The 19825-nt window shown below is 44.3% G+C and overlaps 2 protein-coding genes across 3 annotated transcripts in view; one reads left to right on the top strand and one right to left on the bottom strand.

Annotated features, from left to right (window-relative positions):
- Positions 1–586: 586 nt before the first annotated feature.
- MMP19 (matrix metallopeptidase 19) lies at positions 587–17935 on the top strand. Its single transcript, XM_066614844.1, has 9 exons — positions 587–656; positions 3306–3394; positions 5996–6126; positions 8374–8589; positions 11015–11260; positions 14064–14189; positions 14851–15015; positions 15331–15458; positions 17066–17935. Exons 3-9 carry the CDS (start codon positions 6060–6062, stop codon positions 17294–17296), a joined length of 1179 nt encoding a protein of 392 aa, XP_066470941.1. The 5' UTR covers positions 587–656; positions 3306–3394; positions 5996–6059; the 3' UTR covers positions 17297–17935.
- LOC136640037 (transmembrane protein 198-like) overlaps positions 16286–19825 on the bottom strand; it is a 19548-nt gene continuing 16008 nt past the window's right edge. Inside the window, exon 6 of one of the 2 annotated variants that reach the window (XR_010793751.1) lies at positions 16286–16894. The gene's annotated coding sequence lies outside the window, so the exon portion shown is untranslated. Of the gene's footprint in view, positions 16895–18280; positions 18801–19825 lie in introns of those variants that run through there. The other variant, XR_010793752.1, reaches the window with a different exon arrangement.

Here is a 19825-nt window from a genome sequence, read left to right as displayed (position 1 = left end):
AATAGTATATCTGGAAGAACTACTTAGTGGCTGAAATGGGAATACAAAAAACTTGCAGCTGCAGAGCTTCTCTTTCATGTCTTGCATGATGTCTAGGGTTGCCAACTTTTTCTTTTTTTTTGCTGGCCCTGCTCCACTGACTTTAACTGACATGCAGACCTTCCTCGTAACAATGGGCTCCCGGTGCCACTATTCACGGCCTGTTATTAAAAGTAGCTGTTGCAATGGAACCATCACTTAAGAGAATGCTTGTTCTGCAAAGGGTTAATGTTCCTGGGGTGGGGATGGGGGGCTCCTGCATTGTGGTTGTTGCAACATGATGTTTGAGTTGAAAATGACTCACTCCTTTCCTTGAGAGATTTATAAACTCAGGAAAGGGGGAGGGAAGGCATGGATGGATTGAGGGCAGAGCAAAGCCAGAGCCACAGAGAGAGGAGGAGAAAGAGGTCCAGAATTACCTTGGTCTAATTCCAGAAAAACAGTTTCTGAGGCGCTCAGCAGATTTTCCAGGATTTCCTGCAAGAAACTTTTGCTCAAGATTTGCGCTGAAACTGGACAGGAGGATGTCACGACTAAGGTTGCTGTTCTACATCTGTGCTTTTATCATCTCTGCCAAAGGTGCTGCTCTCTACCAGGAGGAAGAGAAAGAAGCTCTGGTATGTAGGGCTTGGGAGTTCCTGGCTTTCTTGAAGTCTTCAATCCTATGCACACTTGTCATTTAAATCAGTGAGACTTTTGAATAGACATGCATAGGATTGCACTGTAAGAATCCAGGCTGAGATGCTGGGGTTGGTGTGTTTGCAGTGTTTGGGGTCATGTGATAGAGTGTGGGCAAATGAGATAAGGTCTGCTATCCCATATGCTACACTTTTCTGACCTTGGATTTTCCCAAAACTTACATCCTGAGGCTTATTTCTCCTGCATCCCAAGCTTTCCCCAAATCCTACCTTTTAACCCAGAGCTCTTCCTTGACCCAAGTTCTGGCTAGATTTGCAAATCATTGTCTGCTGTAAGGGAAGGAAGGGACATTCTCAGAATTCCCCACTGGGGATAGGAAGCTTAGGGGAAACTTTCCCAGCCAAGGTCAACAATGGTTGTCTGGGCTTTCCCACAACATTAGGAGTCAAACTGGGTGTATGTGGGTGGGCAATGAGATGAAAAGCTGCCAAGCTGGCTGGGAAGAGCACATTGCAGGGGAATTGTGATGGGTTTCCATCCTTTGGGCAATATTGTTTGGAGAAAAAGCAGTCCTTCAGCTCTCCCAGTACTGAGGTTTCTATTTTTGTCAAAGTTCTCTCCTTGTTTTTTAGACCCAGCCTGCATTCTCTACTGTTATTGCAAGCCTGAGCTTGCTGCAGTCTATCCCTCTCCCAATGGTCCTCAATTTGGATCTGTCAAATTGTGCTGTAACTAAGGGCTGTTCACATGTTACACAGATGTATCCAGGTTATAGTTTATCTAATTACAACCTTCTGTATAGTTATTCACACATTCCATTCAATGCATAAGTACAATCTGGGAACAGTTTACATAAATGGTTGGTTTGTAGAAGTTAGCTTAGGTGCAGTCATCCACATGGAAATGTGTACCCAGGTACAGACATCTATATCTGAGTGTTGACATTCCGTATCTTTGGGGTATAGCATGGAAACAGCCCTATTCTGTGAAAATTTGAGGCCTAGTCTCTAGATGATTGAAAAACCCATTCCTCATGACTAGATTAACAAGCTACTTTGTGCTCTGTTGAGGGGCAAAGTCAAGCTAAGGAATTAAGAATGGGATACATGTAGGAAATGCTATAATGGAGACTTGACACTTTCTCTATCCCCCTTTCTCACTGTTAGTGCATAGCATTGCTCTGCATGAGGAAGGCTGCTTTTTTCTTTGTCCTTTGATGATTCCTTACTTGTAGAAAACCTGACTCATTCACCATGAGTAGAATGTGCAACTTTACATGTCATTGAGGAAGCCTGTGGTGGTATGCAATATGGCAGTTTCTGTTAATAGCAAATGCATCAAGCAACCCAAGTCAGACATCATCAGAGCAGGGAATTGTCACAGGCAAAAGGAAAAAAGCAAGGCAGGAATATATATTCACCAACCCTCAGCCCCATGAATGTTAAAATGATGTATCAAATCCCTCCAAATGAGGAACACAATAAATCAGGACCTGCATCTCAACCATTTCAGCCACCCTGAGCTTCTTGGAGGAAGATAGGATATAAATAATATAACGATAGAAATAAATAAAAAAACAAAACTTTCTAGAAACAACAAAATGTAGCAATGATTTTTGGTGAGTTGTGGATCTTTGTGTGAAATGAAAATTAACATTGCAAGAGCTAAGAATTTAGGAATGTCATGACATAAAAAGACATAGTGTCTTTTTCATAAATGGAGGTGTGATGGAAGTGGAAAGTTCTGGAAGAACTTCAGTTTCTTAACAATAATGCTCTCTGTAAAAATGATGGGATAGTCTGAAATGTTTGAAAGTGTTTGGAGCTGGTAGAAGACTAAGGTACTCTTCTGAGGAGTGAGAGGTCTCACTCAGAAAAATCCTACATTGCAAGGATGGAAGAGAGGACCCAGGATGGTGTTTTATCAGCTCTGAGGAGAATGTCTAGTAGTGTGTGGTGGGAGCTCCTGCTTTTTCAGTGTGCCTTGGATCTCGGTGGGGAAGTTTGTTTGGTGAGCTTCATTATTGGTTGTAGCAGACCGGTTCAAAAAAAAAAAAAAAAGCACATGTTGAAAAGTGACAACAATGCAAAAGTAATAAAAGAGAATTTATGTTCCAGTCACAAATGGTTGAGAATTCTGTATGTGCAGGAGAGCTGGCAAAGATGGTAGTTGTGGGTTTCTTTTAGCTGAGTAAGCAAGATGATGGCAGGAATTTCCTAACCGGGTAGAGAAAGAGAAGTCACTGGGAGTTAATAGTGACTTTTATGTTAAGGCTTTAGAGGGGAATGAGGCTTAAGGGGAGAGAGGTGCAGACTTGGTATTCAGGAAGATTCCATGTTTCCACATTTGGCATTAAGTTGGGGAAAGGGGACAGTGATTATAAAGTTCTCTGCTTGACTTCACCATTGTCTAATGATCTCAGTAGGTTTTATTGTAAAAGGAAGAATGAATATTTCAAGAGGTGTGAAGCATTATGGGAAAAGCCAGGCCAAACTGTGGCTTGTCCATCCAGTACCCTTGGCAGACACCTAAATTGCACAGCTCTCGGAGACTGGCTAATAAATTGTACACCTGGCTGAGTGCTGAGTGGCATGCATAAGAATATATTTTACTGTGTACTATTCCAGGAGTATCTACAACAGTTTGGATACCTACAGAAGCCCCTGGAGCAGTTCACAGATGGCTTCACAGAAGAAGATATTGAAGATGCTGTGAGGTAAACTATTTATTGATTTCCTCCAAGGAGCTCAGGTGCAGCTTGCTGTCCTCACAACAACTCTGTGAGGTAGGCTGAGGGCAAGTGACTGGCCCAAGAACACTCAGTGAGCTAAATGGATGAGGTGGTTTTGAACCAAAGGCTCCCAAGTTCTAGTCCGACATTCTAACCCAGTGATTTTCAACCTTTTTCGTATCATGGAACTCTGACAAGTCACTAAAATTGATCAAGGCATGCCATCAGTTTTTTGACATTTGACAAAGCACATTGCACTGTTGGTGTGGGGCTCACATCCTACTAATAAATGACTCTCCCCCACTCCTGTGGTATGCCTGGGAACCATTCACAGCACAGCCACACCCTGCAACACATTGGTTGAAAATTGCTGCTCTAACCAATTCTCCCTCTAACCAGTAGGAAGCTCCCTCTGCTTCCAAAAACACAGTCCAACTAAAGAAGCCATTGCAAATACTTCAGTTTGCCATTTTCATGTTGTTGTGTGCTCCTTTCATAAATCCCTTGTGAAACTCTTGGACCAGGCAGCAGGAGTCCTTGATACTAGAAATTTGGATACCTCCTAGCACCCTTGCCACAAGGTCTTGACTTCACCAGCCTCTTGAAGCTGCAGATCTCTGTTCCACCTCTCCATGGTACAGGTTTCACTGTGCTCTGCATGCTATTTAGTATTTTAAGAAAAAAGGAACAAATGAAAATGAAGAAGCCAAATCATATGTATTGCATGTGATGTGTAGTTTGGCTGTAAGTGCTACACACAAATGAGTAGAACAAAATTCATATGGGCAAGGTTAGTTTTTGTTTGTTTAGGGGAAAAATCACCTCAGCAGGTGGGTAATTTAGAATTGTAAAGTGGCAGGAGGTAGGAGGAACTTAAAATCCAGTCCTATGCATATCTATTCTATAGTCAATGGGGCTTTCTCTCAGGTAACTATGGATAGGATCGCAGCCTTAGAGCCCACTCCCATGCACGTCTATTCAGAAGTATAGTCAAGTATAGTAGACTCCCAGGTATAGGACTGCAGTTTTCATCCTTTGGGCAGGAGGTCTGGTCTAGAGGGTAGAGCCTCCATTTGCCTGAAGATTAACATCCACAAGGTCGCCAGTTCGAGGCCACCGGCACCGTGCGACCTTGAAGCAGCTGGCAAGCTGCAGCTGAGCTGTTCCATCTGCTCGGAGCGTGGGAGGATGGAGGCCAGAATGTTAAACCAGATCGGAGTGTAACATCTTGAATGTGGTGGTTCTTGAAAGAGAGAACCTTCTTTCAATTTGTAAAAATCCCTGCGTGGATTTAATAAGCCTGCCTGTGTAAACCGCCTTGAATAAAGTCTTGAATAAAGACCAAGAAAGGCGGTATATAAATACTGTATATTATTATATTATTATTATCCTTTTCTTCCCTGCCATGTTCTCCATGCCAAATCATCTCCCTCCACTCCAGGGCTTCCAAATATGTGTGTGCCCTCTTAGTAACGCATTTGGAAAAATGGCTTTGGGGAGCAATTTTCTGCAAAGAAGGGGCTATGTGGGAAATTATTAAACACTCTACCCCAGCCATTCTCCATTCCAGTGCAACACACCCCCACAAAACTTTTTTTCCTTAAAAATAACCCAAAAACTGATTGTTGAGAGTTCATTGCACACATCTTGTCTAATTATATGTCTTAGGGCACAATCCTAACCAGGTCTACTCAGAAGTAAGTCCTATTTTGTTCAATGGGGCTTACTCTCAGGAAAGTGTGGTTAGGATTGTAGCCTTAAGGCCCAATCCTAACCCACAGTTAGGCCGGCACAAGTCCAACACCAGCCCAGGAGTGTTGCAAAGGTGCCATAAGGCATGTTTGTGATGACTCCAAATTCCAAGAGGCCAAACTCTGCCTCTTTAAGTTTGTGCTGGAAGTGGGCCACCAGCATGGGTGGTCTGGGGAGGGTGGGAGGAGGGCAGGCCAGTGGCTGGACTGGGCCCGGGGGTGTGTGCCAGGATCCGGCACTTAGGCTGGATCCTAACTGCCCTCCCGAACAGCCTGGCCTTATATACCAGCCTGCTCAAATCTGTGCCACCGATATCGGTGGCACAGATCCAAGTAGCCCTATTGGGGCAACTGCTGCATGACATGGGGTAAGGGGAATGGATTCTTCTTAGTTATGCTGCAGCAGGCCCAACTCTGCTGGATACAGCACAAGCCAGCCGGCCCACCTGTTACAGGGCAAGTTAGGATTGGGCTGCCCACCTGTGAGTTGGAGGGGAGAACTTTCAGCCTTTGTAAAACTGAAAATATGCTTTCTATTACAAATCAGCTACTTATTAGGTTCTTACTGTTTCTGAGCACAGTGGTCATGCTTCTGACTATCACAGCTAGTATCAATCAATTGATCTACACTCTTGTTTTATAAGGAACTGCTTGTGACCATTATTCCATTCTCTGGTGGTGAGTTCCAAAGGTTAATTACGTGCTTTGTGAAGATGGTGGCCTACTTGGTAACCCTCCGTCCATGGGAAATAGAAACAACCCCTGGTTCTCCATGATAGTGTGTGCAATCTCACTGACCTCCTCTTCTGGTTTCTGTTCCACCTCCCTCTCCCAGGTCCTTCCAGCTTGCATCAGGACTGCCTGGCACTGGGCGAGTGAATGCAGCAACCCTCTCCCAAATGCGGCAGCCACGTTGTGGTGTTGAAGACCCTTTCAATGAGAAAACCCTCAAATATCGACTCTTAGGTGAGCATTCCTCCAACTGCTGAGCTGAGGCATCGTCTCAATTCTATTTTTAATGGGCAAGTGCTGTCTTACTCATCCTTGCAACACCCTGCGAAGTAAGTCTGTTTCCACTATCATCATCGCAGCGTAGGCCTTCAGAAAGTTTTTGTCTTTATATGGACAGACTGGGGCTGTGCAGCACAAGGCAGGAGTTCACACTTTTACTTATTTAATACAAGAGTGGACAAACATTTTGGCCCAGTGGTCCCATGGGGTATAGAAATTGTACCCAGGACCATGATGTGTATTTGTTATTATAATTACCATCATCACACTGATTCCAGCTCAGTGTAAAAATATTTTTCATTCTAGTTGTTTTTAACCATGCAACATTCACCATCCACTTTTCTTTCGGTCTGTCTTTGCAGCACCCAGTTCTTGAATGGGAGGGGTTCTGGGAAGGAAAAATAGTTCTTGGCCTTGCTCTTGTTTATGCTCAGTTTTTTTAGCCCCACACTATTCCCCACAGGACACACTTTTGCTTATATTTATTCAGTCTCAGCCTGGTTGGCTGGTCAGATGTGCCTATATTCTTATTGTGTGCATGTGCGCGCAAACATAGATACACATGTGTACAGACCTTGGCAGTGCATCTGGAAGTAAGGTTGGTCCATTTGGATGGGCAGTGCCAATATCGGTCTGCCCAGTGCAAGGGTCCAAGAGCCATTTTGTTAGTAGTGAACAGGAGGCTGTATTGGAGGATCTTGCAGGTCAGATCCAGTCTCCAAGCCATTCTTTGCCCACCATGAATACATGAATATGCTTCTCTTTAATAGAAAACATTATCAAATATTGAATTGTATTAGTCAACCTCTCCCTCTCCAGCAATTTCCTCTACTTCCCCAGTTCCTCTAGTACAGTGTTCCTCAAACTGTGGTTTGGGACCCACTAGGTGGGCCGTGAGCCAATTTCAGGTGGGTCCCCATTTATTTTAATATTTTCTTATTTGATGATGGCACTTCTGGTCATGACATCACTTCTGGTGAGTCCTGACAGATTCTCATCCTAAAAAGTGGATCCCAGTACTAATAGTTTGAGAACCACTGCAGGGATTTATCTAATTTGTGCAGTGGTAAGGAGAAGGTAAAGAGAGAGAGAGATTCCTGCCATTTCTTATCTTATCCAAGCCTCTGTACAAGTGAGATAAGACCCTATTTTTTCTCCCAAGTCTCTGCAGTTGCCAGAAGGGTGTGGGAGAGGTGGGGTCCTCTTAGTTCATTTGCAGGGCAATTTGGAGAAGGTAAGAAATAGAGGGAAATCTTGTCACTTTTCTTATCTTCTTCAATCATCATTCGCATAAATGAGGTAAGACTCCTGGCATGCTAGTGAGTGGATTTGTGATCTGTTGGAGCAAGGCCTTTTTGGTAGCTGTGATGTCACAACTTTGGAATGCCTCTTCTTCCAACTCTGAGAAGTTTTTGACAGAAGATAAAAACTTTTTCATTTTCTGGGGTTTTAAAATTGGTTTGGGTTGCTCATTTTTGTGTAAATATGTTGGTTGTTTGCCTTCTGGATTTGAGTTGTATATTACTGGTGCTTCTATTTATATGTTAAAATTCAATTCTGTGGTTTGAAGCAGCTGATGAATTTTAAAATGAAATTATTATTTCTATTTATATGTTAAAATTCAATTCTGTGGTTTGAAGCAGCTGATGAATTTTAAAATGAAATTATTATTTCTATTTAACTGATGCAGAATTTAGGATGAAAATAATTACTTGTCAGACTTCAGTGGGTCGAAATTCAGCTCTCTTAGAGCCCAATTCAATCCATGTCTACTGAGAAATAAGTCCCATTACAGTCAATGTGGCTTACTCCCAGGTAAGTGTGGATAGGATTGCAACCTTTAGGCCCTAAATCTGAAATTCCATTCACTGGCCTGTATTAGGATTGCTTCTACTTTGCTTAAAGCTGGGTTTTTATTGAGTCATGTGTCACTGTTGCCATGGTGTCATCTATCAGGGGCAGAGATTTTAAACAGGGAGTCACAGCAGTCAGAAGGGCTGTAAAAAGCAGCCCTAAGATGAGAATTGGAGTCAGAAGCCCATGCCTACAGTTGTATGGCTTAGTTGACACTTAATTCTGGGACATATCTGCATTCTGTAATTCAGGCTGTGTTATGTCTTTCCTCTCCTCAGATTCTGCACTGCTTTTATGTGAGATAAACTGCCCAAACTCTGAAGCCTCACTCTGGGTCTTTCCCTGCAGGTCGTTGGCGCAAGAAGCACCTAACTTACCGGATTTACAGCCACAGTGAGGATTTAGGAGTTGCAGCCACACGCAAAGCAATTCAGACAGCTTTTAAGTACTGGAGTGATGTGACACGGCTCACCTTCCAGGAGCTGCGGACTGGCCGTGCTGACATCCGCCTCTCCTTCCATGGTTCCTCTCTTTTGGGCTGCTCACGGCCCTTCGATGGGCCTGGTATGGACCCCAAGTGTTACTGGGGGGACTGCTTGGGGCTTGGCAAAGGGCTGAGTAGAAAGTGCTCCATAGTAAAGAGTGGGATGGAGGCTCAGTAGCGAACCTTGTATCAGGATGGATTGACTTTAAATCAGGGAATTAAATGATTGTTCCGCAAGGCTTGGTCTAAGTAACTGATTCCAATCTGCTTGCTGTCATTTTGTATTGCAACAGACTTTGAAAGAAAAAGGTACATTCTTGCTATATGTCTCTTGGTGTAATCATTTAACACGGTGGTTTTCAGTCTTCTCGGATGTAAAACTCCTGGGGTACCTCTTTGTAAGGGAGAGGGTAAGGGCAGCAACAGGATCCCCCAGGATTGCATCACTAAGCGGGGTGAAGATGAGGTATTTGTACTTACAGAGGGCTGCTGCATCATCTAGGAGTTGTGGGGAGCCCTGCACAGCGCTCTGCAGGGCTCCCCAAGACTTAGAATGTTGAAAAAAAGTGATCACAAACCACTTCCTGGTTATGATTGCGAAATGGGAAGTGGTTTGTGATTGCTTTTTTCCCCACATTCTAAGCTTTGGGAAGCCCTGCAGAGGCCTGTGCAGGGCTATCTGCAACTCCAGCAGCTTGCAGCAGCCCTCAGTAAGTATAAACAGCCTCTGTAAGTATAAACACTTATACCTCAGTAAGTATAAACAGGTGTAGCTAACCCCTGTTAGCTACACAATCCTGGGGATCACATTGCTGCCTCTCCCCTTCCTCTGCCCTTAAAGGGACAGGGAAGCTTTACACAAGCTGGTGGGTCGCAACCCACCAGTTTGAGTATCACTGATTTAACAAATGCCAATTTACAACTTAACCAGCATTGCTCAAATTATGGAGGGGGGCACCCTGATTCCCCAACCTTTTATGATGCCCTCTTAGTTAATGTTTTAGAAGGCCAGTGTGGAGTCGTGATTGGCTAAAATTGGGGCACATCAGAGGTGGCGTTTGTAGCTTCATCAATGTCTCCCCTACCCATTTCTCCATAATTTTTACATGAAACCCTTTATGCTGGATTTGATATAACTTTTTTCCCTTTCACCTAGGAAACATCCATGGGGTACACCTCTGCTATGCCACAACTATGTTAATGAATTAAACAATTGCATGATTTGAAATTATCCAGTTTTTGTTTTGATGAATCACTAAGTACATATCACATATAAAGGAATAAAAGCCTTTTGTTTGGAAGTGCCCCAAATTACTATAGGAATGGTTGACAGCAAGCTTCTTTGATGGCTATGAGGTTATACATAACCAATACGGAAGAAATGATAGCATCCATAGCACAAAATTATAGCTGACCTGAAATAACTTTAACCATTTCTCTTTTTACCTAATAGGAGAGCTCCTTAACATATATAGTGTCCAGTTTATTTAAAAAGTCACATGCTTTTCTTACCTTTTTAAAAAAAAATTAGAGAAATACAACCCTTACCATAGGGTATGAGGCAAAGGCATATGGCTTCCATGTGTCTTTTAAATTTTGTTTAGAGTTTTAAACAAATAGAATGTGCTCATTTTTTGTCTAAAATTTAAATCCCATGGTTCCAACTAATAATCCAGTTTAAATCAAGGCTGTTTAATTAATGGATTGAAATTTAGTAGGATAAAAAAGGGATTTTAAAAATGCATGTACATATTACCATAACCGTCTGTTGCTGTATTGCAGCGGTTTTCAAACTGTCAGGGAGAGTTTGAGCCACTCTTAAGTTCTTGTGGGGGTGGGGGGAGGCAGCGGGTGCGGGGGAAGGCAGCGGCGCTGCAGGGGCTTGAGTCCACTTACCCGAACCTTCTGCAACCTCCCAGGGGTGCGGGGAGCCCTGCGTGACCTTCTGCAGGGCTCCCCGCAGCTTCAGAAGTGAAAGTGGAGCTATCGCGCTCCACTTCCTCCTTAGTGGAGGTGGGGTGCAATCACTCCACTTTCGCTTTCAAAGCTGCAGGGAGCCCTGCAGAAGGTTGTGCAGGGCTCTCCGCACCCCTGGGAGGCTGCAGGAGGCTTGGGTAAGTGCACCCAAACCCCTGCAGCCCCCCTGAGCGGCATGATCCTGGGGATCGCACTGCTGCCTCCCCAGGCTGCCCCTACCCCTTAAGGGGAAACAGGCCAGGGCCCACAGGCTGGGGCATTGCAACGCCCCAGTTTGAAAAGTCCTGCTATATTGCATGAGGCAGGGGGCTCAGTGCCTTCGGGAGAATGAGAAGGGAAAAGGCAAATTTTGGTAGATGACCTACTGTATAAGAAGCAGAGCATACAAAAGTGTTCCATACTGCACAGGACAGTGCAAAGGAATTGATGGGGTGCTGCGCTGCACAGAGGAAGACCTTATTTAGAAAAGGGTTTCACAGTGGTTGGACTGCCTCACACTTCCCTAACCCATCTCTTCATCTCTCATAGGACATGTACTGGCTCATGCTGATATCCCCGAATTAGGGACAGTTCACTTTGATTCAGATGAGTTCTGGACGGAGGGGACCTCACATGGTGTCAATCTGCGCATCATTGCTGCCCATGAGATTGGCCATGCGCTGGGACTGGGTCACTCCCGGAAGCCAAATGCACTCATGGCACCCTCCTACAGTGGCTACCGGCCGCGCTTCCGGCTGCATCCTGATGACATTGAAGGCATCCAGGCCCTATATGGTATGTATAAACTGAAGGGGAGGGATGGAAAGAGGGACAGGCCTTTCTTCTGCTTCTTGGGTGACAGGCAACAGGCTTTGCACACATCTGCCCAACAAGCCAAGAGATCTCAAAATAATCCCTCCAATGTATGACTGCATACCAACAGTGTCAATGAAATAACAATGATGACTTATAGATAACGCCGGCCAACACACAGTTTGCTTCCTTAGATGTTACACCAATTCCTGGGTAGATTTGGGGTGCTGATTCCAAAAATGGCATCCGTTTTGCCCTATCACGTCTAGTTTTGGAGATATAGTATAGCCTCATTAGTGAATGGTTCAAGCAGCATCCTCATGAGGAAGCCTACACCATGGCTTCCTCATGAGGAAGCTGCTTGAACCATTCACTAATGAGGCTATACTATATCTCCAAAACTAGACATGATAGGGCAAAACGGATGCCATTTTTGGAATCTGCACCCCAAATTCATATCAACACCATAAAGTTTGGGGAAAACTTTTCTGACCCTCAATTTTGTAGGCCTGTGTAATAAAGTACAATTCGGATTTATTACATTTATCTTGCAGAGCTTTATGGAGAGAGAGAGAGAGAGAGAGAGAGAGAGAGAGATCCTAGCCTTGAGAAGCTTACAATCTAAATTTTAAGGGAGGGGGAGATAATGGGAGGAGAGGGTTCGTTGGTTGTGTGTACACATCTGAAGCAGTAAATCAGGTGACTATCTTGTCTGATATTAAAATTGCAGTAAAATGACTAGAGATGGTATACCCCAAAAGGTAATCAGAGGTTTTGGTTGTAAGCACACTTCCTTGTACTTTAAAACGATAGGCCAGGTGTACCTCATTATCCTGAGCATCTTGGAGAAAGAGCAGGATAAAAATGTAAATAATGATAATAGAAATGCAGATAGAAACACCCCCTATTAGTAGGGGGTAGAAATAATAGGAATACCCCCTATTAGTTATAATAATTGCTAAAAATACTGTGATACATCCATTACTTAGAGGCATGAGCAGCACTGGTGTCATAACTAGTTTTATTAAACATCTGAGTGTGTAGGTTAGGTCTTTGGCAAACAACTAATTTTTAACAGAGCCATATTATGTGTTGAGCAAGAGCTGAAAGCCCATTCATGTTGGCTCTGGATGCCATGTCACTCCTCCACAAACTGAAAGCCATTCTACACGTTTTATAAGTGAGAGGTTGAAGTGGCAGAATTATGGATTGTCCAATTCTGAATGCGGATAGAAAGTTATTATCTTTTTATAACATTCATCCCATGTGAAAAGCTCTTTGAATAAAGAATCCCCCATTCCATCAAGTGGTACAGTCCAGAATTCTCCCATCTCCTTCTGCAGTAGAAAGACTCTGAGACAAAAGGGCTCATTAATGTCTTCCTCCCTTGGGTGAAAACTAGCAGAGGTTTTAGTAAAGCCCAAACTTTTATTATATACCACTGCAGCTCACTCCCCAGTATGAGGTGGTAGATGAGGTGGTAAGCAGCAGATGAAGGTGGTAAAACCGCTCCTGGAATTCAAATTGAAAGTGGGGATTATATGATTGAATGCTTCTTGATGTTAAAAAAAAAAAAGTATATCCCTAGACATAGAAAATTAGAAGTCAAGGAGAAACTGTCTAGTCTAAGCTTCTCTCTGACATACTTGTTTTCTATGTGTTGTGATTTTTTAATGGCAGTATCTTCAAACGTGTGACTGTCACCCAGAGTTGGAAGCAGTATGGGACAAGAACAGTTTTAGCGCAATATCTGCCATCCACGTAAACCAGGGCTCAGAGGCACAACAGTGATTTTCTCTTTCTTCCTTCACACAGCAAAAAAGGCTTTTTGAGGTCCAAATTAGATGTGGTCTCTCTAAAACGGTTTGCTTGCTTCTATATATGGTCAAGTTAGAATGCCTGGGTCGGTCCACAATCATGAGTCTGAGTTCGGCTCCCAGATCTCTCTCTTTATGCACCTCAGCTCCTTATTCCAATCTGCCCTTGCCTTGCATGGGTGATACAGCTCAGTTGTATAACAGTAAAGGGGGAAGTCCTGGAATCTGGGACTGCTGAGGACAGAAGTCCTCCAAGGGAAGTCCTCCAAGGGAAGTCCTTGGAGACCAGGTTGCATCCTGGGGCTTTTAGCTGCCTGTCTTTAACTTGACTCAAAATGAACTTCCCAGGTTTCAGTCTTCTCAGGTGTTAGTATGGCAGTCATGAAAATAATGCTTTTTAGGCAAAAATCATAGCAAAATAAATGGAGCTGAGGAGGATTTGAACTGGAAGAGGCTTGTTATTTATTTTACTTCTAATGCACAATGAATGCCAGTCAGTCATACAAGGTCCTCATGGCAAATCATAAGTGGCAATCCTAAGACTTCTAAAAGATGGTTCTTGTGTTTTCTCTGGGTTATTCTTTTCTTGTGCTCTCATTCTGTGTGTGTGCGTGCGTGCGTGCGTGTGTCTGCATTTATTTCCCCTTCTCTGCCGTCATGCTGTGCCTCAGCTTGTGGATTCCCTAGCAACGGGGAGGCCTGTTTCTCATTATGAGAAGCATGGGTCTGGGCCAGTGGTCTTCAAATCATGAGGTGGACCGCAGCTTCTGTCAGAGAGGCGCAGACTGTTGCCAGGCAAGGTCTGAACTTCTTTCTGATGCCTCCCATTCTGGTTGGGTTAGGGGCAAAATAGTAACACATAAATACAATATCAGGAGTTGGTTGACTGGGTTGGCCAAGTATTTTTCCCCTATCCCTGTTATCTTCCTTGCCTCTGCCCATAACAAGAGTTTTTGTTCTTCCTTCAGGCAAGAAGACTACCTCAACAACAGCAACCATGACCTCTCCTGCCCAGACTACTGTCCCTGCTATCCCATTGAGACCTAGTAAAGTTCCCAATCCATGCAAAGATGGGCTAGATGCTATGATGCTGGGTAAGTCTCCCTTCTCCATCCCAAATCCAAACAAACCCCCAGAACTTGGAGAAAAGGAGATAGAACACATTGGTCCCACCCCAGGTTTGCATGAAAAAGGTCTCTTCCATGGCCTTTTCTGGTCACTGACATGCTGTCATATCAAATAGTTATTTGGTAAGGAGGATTAATGTTAAAGCAAAACTGGGCTTGGGTTGGGAGGCAATAGCAACCTGAGGCTGTCAGAGCTGAGGAAAGTACAAAAAGTTGAAAGGATGGACTACTCACCAGTGTCAGTGTAATGAAGTGTCGGAGGCATGGAGATGGCAGCACAGGAGTGTAACAGCGCAAAGCAAGGCTTTATATGTCATTAGAATAATAATTTCTATTGACTTTTTAGCGTACAGAGTGCCTTAGACTATTGTTCCTCAATTGCTCCTCTCAATAGCCTTGTGAGGTAGAAATCTAATATTACAAACGTAAGATCTGAGAACCAGGGACAAGTTACTGTCTAGTGAGTTCAGAAATTTGAACCCAGGACTTCATTCCAATATTCTGTCAAACGGAAGTAGGACTGGGGCCACGAAGCTATGTGCCAAGTCCACCTTTCCAAACTAAGGAAACCCCTAATGCACTAGACTAGGCTCTCACATTGACCCTTCCTCTCCGTCACCTCCTCTAGGGCCGTATGACAAGACCTATGCTTTCCGTGGTGATTATGTGTGGACAGTGACAGACTTTGGTATTAACCCACCTATGAAGATCTCAGCACTGTGGAAGGGGCTGCCCGGGTGGCTAGATGCTGCTGTGCATTCTCCCCGTACTGAGCGCACCTACTTCTTCAAAGGTCTGTGAATTCTAGAGGCAAGGAGCGGGAAAGGAGCTCCTTGTCCTTTTCCTAGAAATATCTCATTTGCGTGTTTTGTGGGGACCTTTTTCCAGCTAAAAGCCATATACTTTGCAGAGGCTTTTCTTTTGCTTCATCAGCCACACCCCCTTTTCAACTTTTCTTCCTGAAGGTCCCTAAAAGCCTGCATGGGGGCAAATCACAAGTGATTTACCTCTGACTTAGATTGTGTTTGTGTCACTAACCATTTGTGAACTGGAACCTTACCTTGCACTTTCGTTTCTTTTAATTCGTATTCATTTACTGTGGCTACAGGTACTAAGCTTTGGCGTTATCAGGGATTCAAGCTGGACCCTGGCTACCCCAAACCTCTCACCCGTATCCCATCCAGGATTGATGCTGCCCTCTACTGGCCAAGAAACAAGAAGATTTTTATCTTTAAGGTAAACCATCCTTATCTCCCCATTATATAGTACAACATCTGTTAACTCAAATGGCCAACAATGATTGTATACCATTAGATAATTTTTCATCTGAGGGATTCTAGAAGTGAGTATGTTTAGATAATAAGAGTAGGGGAGTGCTACACCTTTTCTACTCACAACAGCGTGCTTACTCCAGGTGCTTTAATAAATATTCCCTCTTACGGCTGATCCACCTAACATTTCTGTCTTGATTCTCTGGTATTTGGGAGGGAAGAAGCAGGAATGATTCTGCAAGCCTGGAGCACTGTGGAAAAATTTTTTGGGGGAGGGGACGGACTTAATGGACACCACAATTTTTCTAGATGTGCTGAGACATACAGAAGTAGAGTATGGAGCTGGATGAAACACTGAAATAGGAATTGAAAAAAGACACTTCTGGAACTAAAACTAAGGGGATTCCAAGATTTCAGGGACAGGGAGGGGGAGTTGCAATGGTCTATCGTGAGTCCATCTCCCTTACCAGGTGCCCTGTTCAGCAGTTTGCTGGGTTCTAGTGTCTGCATGTTGTGTTGAGAGGGCCGGACAGGATTGGGATTCTGTTGATGTACCGCCCGCCCTGCTGCCCAACAGTCTCCCTGCCTGAGTTGACCGGGGTGATCTCGGGGGTAGTATTGGAGTCCCCCGCCTATTAGTGCTGGGGGACTTCAATGTTCATGCCGAGGCCCCTGCAGCAGGTGCAGCTCAGGATTTCATGGCTGCCATGACAACCATGGGCCTGTCCCAGAAGATCTTGGCCCCAACACATACTGCAGGACACGTGCTGGACCTGGTGTTTACAGCTGGGCATGGGGGTAGTGATCTGGATGTAGAGGAGAAGCTCATTCCGTTGTCATGGACAGTTCACTTCCTGGCAAGGTTTAGGCTTGTTGCAGCTTCTTACCTTCACAGAGGCGGGGGACTGCATTCTATGGTCCTGCTTGGGGTGGACTGGCTGGTCAACTCTTCCTTGATGGAAGGGGCGTTACCACAATTTGTTTTAACCTTGTTTGTAAGCTGCCTTGAGTCTCTTTGGGGAGAAAGGCGGGGTAAAAATTAAGTTAATAATAATAATAATAATAATTCCATTCCCCTCATAGTGCTAGTGGTGGTAAGAGGGAAGCGACTGCCACCTTCTGGCCCTCAGAATAATGGAAGGTTATAATGGCCAATAGTTTTTTTAATTTGCCTTCCAGTCAGCATTGTTGTAGTTCAATATATTGTTTCAGTGCAGTTTTACATATACTTACATTGAAACAAATTAATATATGGCTTATTTTTTCTTTCTGGGAGTGGGAGCAGTCTTTATGCTAGAGATGAGAACACCCACTGCAGTCCTTATTGGCACATTTGGTTGTATGCTTAACCAATTGCCAATGCCAGCCACTTAGTTTTCACCACAAAGATGCAGGCCTCCTCTGTAAAAAAAAAAAAAAAAAAATGGTGACAAACTTTCAGTTTAATACTAAACAGGACATTAGTCTCTTTATCTCTATGGAGAACACCAGAGATAATAGACTGTGGAAGTGGGGCAGTGGCTGGAGGTTTCCTGGGAGATGCATTCATTCCTCATCTGTCTCTTTCCTTAGGACACTGGTTATTGGCAATGGGATGAACTGGGCTTGAGCCATTTCATCACCCTTCCTAGGAAGATTACCAACCTTTTCACAGGTGCCCCGACTCACCTGGATGCTGCGTTCACCTGGGAAAATGGCAAGGTCTACTTTTTCAAGGGGGACCGCTACTGGCGTCTCAATGATCAGTTGCGAGTAGAGAGGGGCTACCCGCTGAGCACAACTGAGCGCTGGATGCACTGCTAACACCTGGCACAGATGCCCTGGCATATATCCCAGGTCTCACACAAGCTTCAGTTACTGGTTGGAGCTGGAAGTGATGTTTTATTTTACAGACCCAACAGTGACACCTGCAGGTGCTATACAGGAGCAACAACTCCTCTGGAAAAGACCATGTTTGGGATGGGGGAAAAGAATAATTAACACCTTGTGACCCTTCTCTCTCCCTGCTGGACTTTACTCCCACCCACAGACATGTTTACTTTTTAATACTGGAGTCCATAAGCATCCCATTTACCATGGTATTAACATGAGCAGTAGACGGGCTAGCCCAGTTTCAGGATATGAGTCTTTGGAGAAGAGCAGGGGGCCTGCCTTAATATGATGAGACAGAAAAGTCAATGGCTGGAGACAGGTAATTGTTTTTGAAAGACAAAGTAGGTGTGATAAGAAGCCTCATTGCCCATGGTGGGCATGCTTGTCGCACTGCTGTGTCCAGTTAAACAAGCTTGAAGGTTTTTGTACACAATACGGACTGCTTGCTTTTCCTGGTATATCCATCGAAAGGGCTTAGCCTAGGGCTTTTCAAACTGGGGCGTCACAGCGCCCTATCCTGTGAGCTCTGGCCACTTCCCCTTTAAGGGGCAGGGGGAAGGCAGCAACGCACTCCCCAGGATCGCATCGCTCAGGGGGCTGCAGGGACAGGGATATACTCACCAGTCCCTGCAGCAGCCTTCCTGGGGTGCAGGGAGCCCTGTGCGAGGGTTTGCAGGGCTCCCCAGGTCTTGAAAAGTGAAAGCGCAGCGATCGTGCTCATGCTCCACTCAGAAGTGGAGCGTGATAGTTGCACTTTCACTTTTCAAGGCCTGGGGAGCCTTGCAAACCCTCGTGCAGGGCTCCCTATACCCCAGGAAGGCTGCTGCAGGGACTGGTGAGTGCATCCCAGTCCCTGCAGCCCCTGAGCAACGCGATCCTGGAGATTGCGTGGCTGCCTCCCCACCCGCCCCCGCAAGAACTTACTGTGGTTCAAACTCTCCCTGAGAGTTTGAAAACGGCTGGCTTAGCCATTAAAAAAAATGAAAACTGAAATGTCAAATTGAAAGTGCTGGAAAGGGCCAGACCTTCATACCACTACAAACACATGCATTTGTGATTGCTAATACAAAACCAGAGAGTTATTACTGATTGTATTCAAGCCTATTAATCATGTGATCCTGTGCATCTGTCAATATGCGGGAAGACTCTACTCCTGTGACTGAAGGTGGTTGATGGCATTTATTGCCAGATTTACTCAGTCCACAATAAAAAGGGTTTGATCTTGTACATCTCTCTTGTGGACTCTGCTTTCAGGTTTTTGTTTTGTTTGATTTTTAAATAAGCTTCCAAACCTTAAAATGTCAAGGGTAGACTTGACAGTGTTTGGATAATGTCTAGTAAAACATTAGAAACCAGGATAGCTGGAGATTGTTGAGAAGATCTTCAGTGACTTTGCCTTGTGCTTTCCTTATTTTGCATAATCTCCTTGTGCTTGCTAAAAAGGACAAATATACAAATTTGCATTAATACAAGTCACCAATCCAAGCTTTTCTTGACACAGCATTTTATCTTGAGGCACATTTATAGAACTTTAATGCTAAGTATATAGCTGCCTACCTAAATCTTTTGGCCAGTGTGGAATTAACAAGTTCTGGTCACCAGAGGCAACTGGTAACTCTCAGGAAAAGACAGAAATAAAGGCAATGCTTGCTGTATGGAAGGGAAGCAGGTTTTGTTTTTACTCTAATGTCACTTTTGAGCAGCTTCCACCTCTACTAGTACAGTACAGAACTATTAATACAGTTCATACAGCATCTGAGTGGAATTCCTGATTAGTGCGTCACTTTCAAATCTGGTGGTAGGAACATTGCACAGAACCTTGCCTGCTTCTTCAAGGAGAATACCTGAGAAGGTCCACCTGTTCTTGTATTAACAGTCCATTTCAGTCTAGCAGCTGAAGCCCTTTACAGCCCACAACTGTACTGCAGCCTTTCACAAGGAAAGCTATAAGCTGGGGAGGGATCCATTTTAAACAATCAGATATGATGGGAAAGCAGTAGCCCTGGTTTCAATTTGTTTAAGTCAGACATTTTTGCAAGTGGAAATAACTGACGGTTGACTGCACAATCCTAACCAACTTTCCAGCACTGAGGTAAGGGAACAAACATTCCCTTACCTTGAGGAGGCAGCTGTGTCAGTGCAGGAAAGTTGGTTAGGATTTGGGCCATAGTGTTCTAACTGGAAATGGCAACTGAGATGATTTCTAACCCAGTCTCAGGCTGGTAGCTGGGGGGGGTAGTATCTGCTTTTTAGCTTTTGCACACAGGACACCACAATGTCTTTCACAATTTCCATGGCAGCTTCAGAGAATCAGTCACATATAAAAGGGAGCAAGACTCCAGCTCTAATTAAAGTTGAAGACAGAGAACTGACGTAACAACAAGAGGGGCCTAGTTTACCTTAGTGGCCAAGTCCTTTATCTCCCTAGTCCAGTGGTTCTCAAACTGGTGGGTCGAGACC

Source organism: Tiliqua scincoides, chromosome 2, assembly GCF_035046505.1.
Source record: "Tiliqua scincoides isolate rTilSci1 chromosome 2, rTilSci1.hap2, whole genome shotgun sequence".
Lineage (NCBI taxonomy): Eukaryota > Metazoa > Chordata > Lepidosauria > Squamata > Scincidae > Tiliqua > Tiliqua scincoides.
This window is presented reverse-complemented; position numbering and strand designations above follow the sequence as displayed.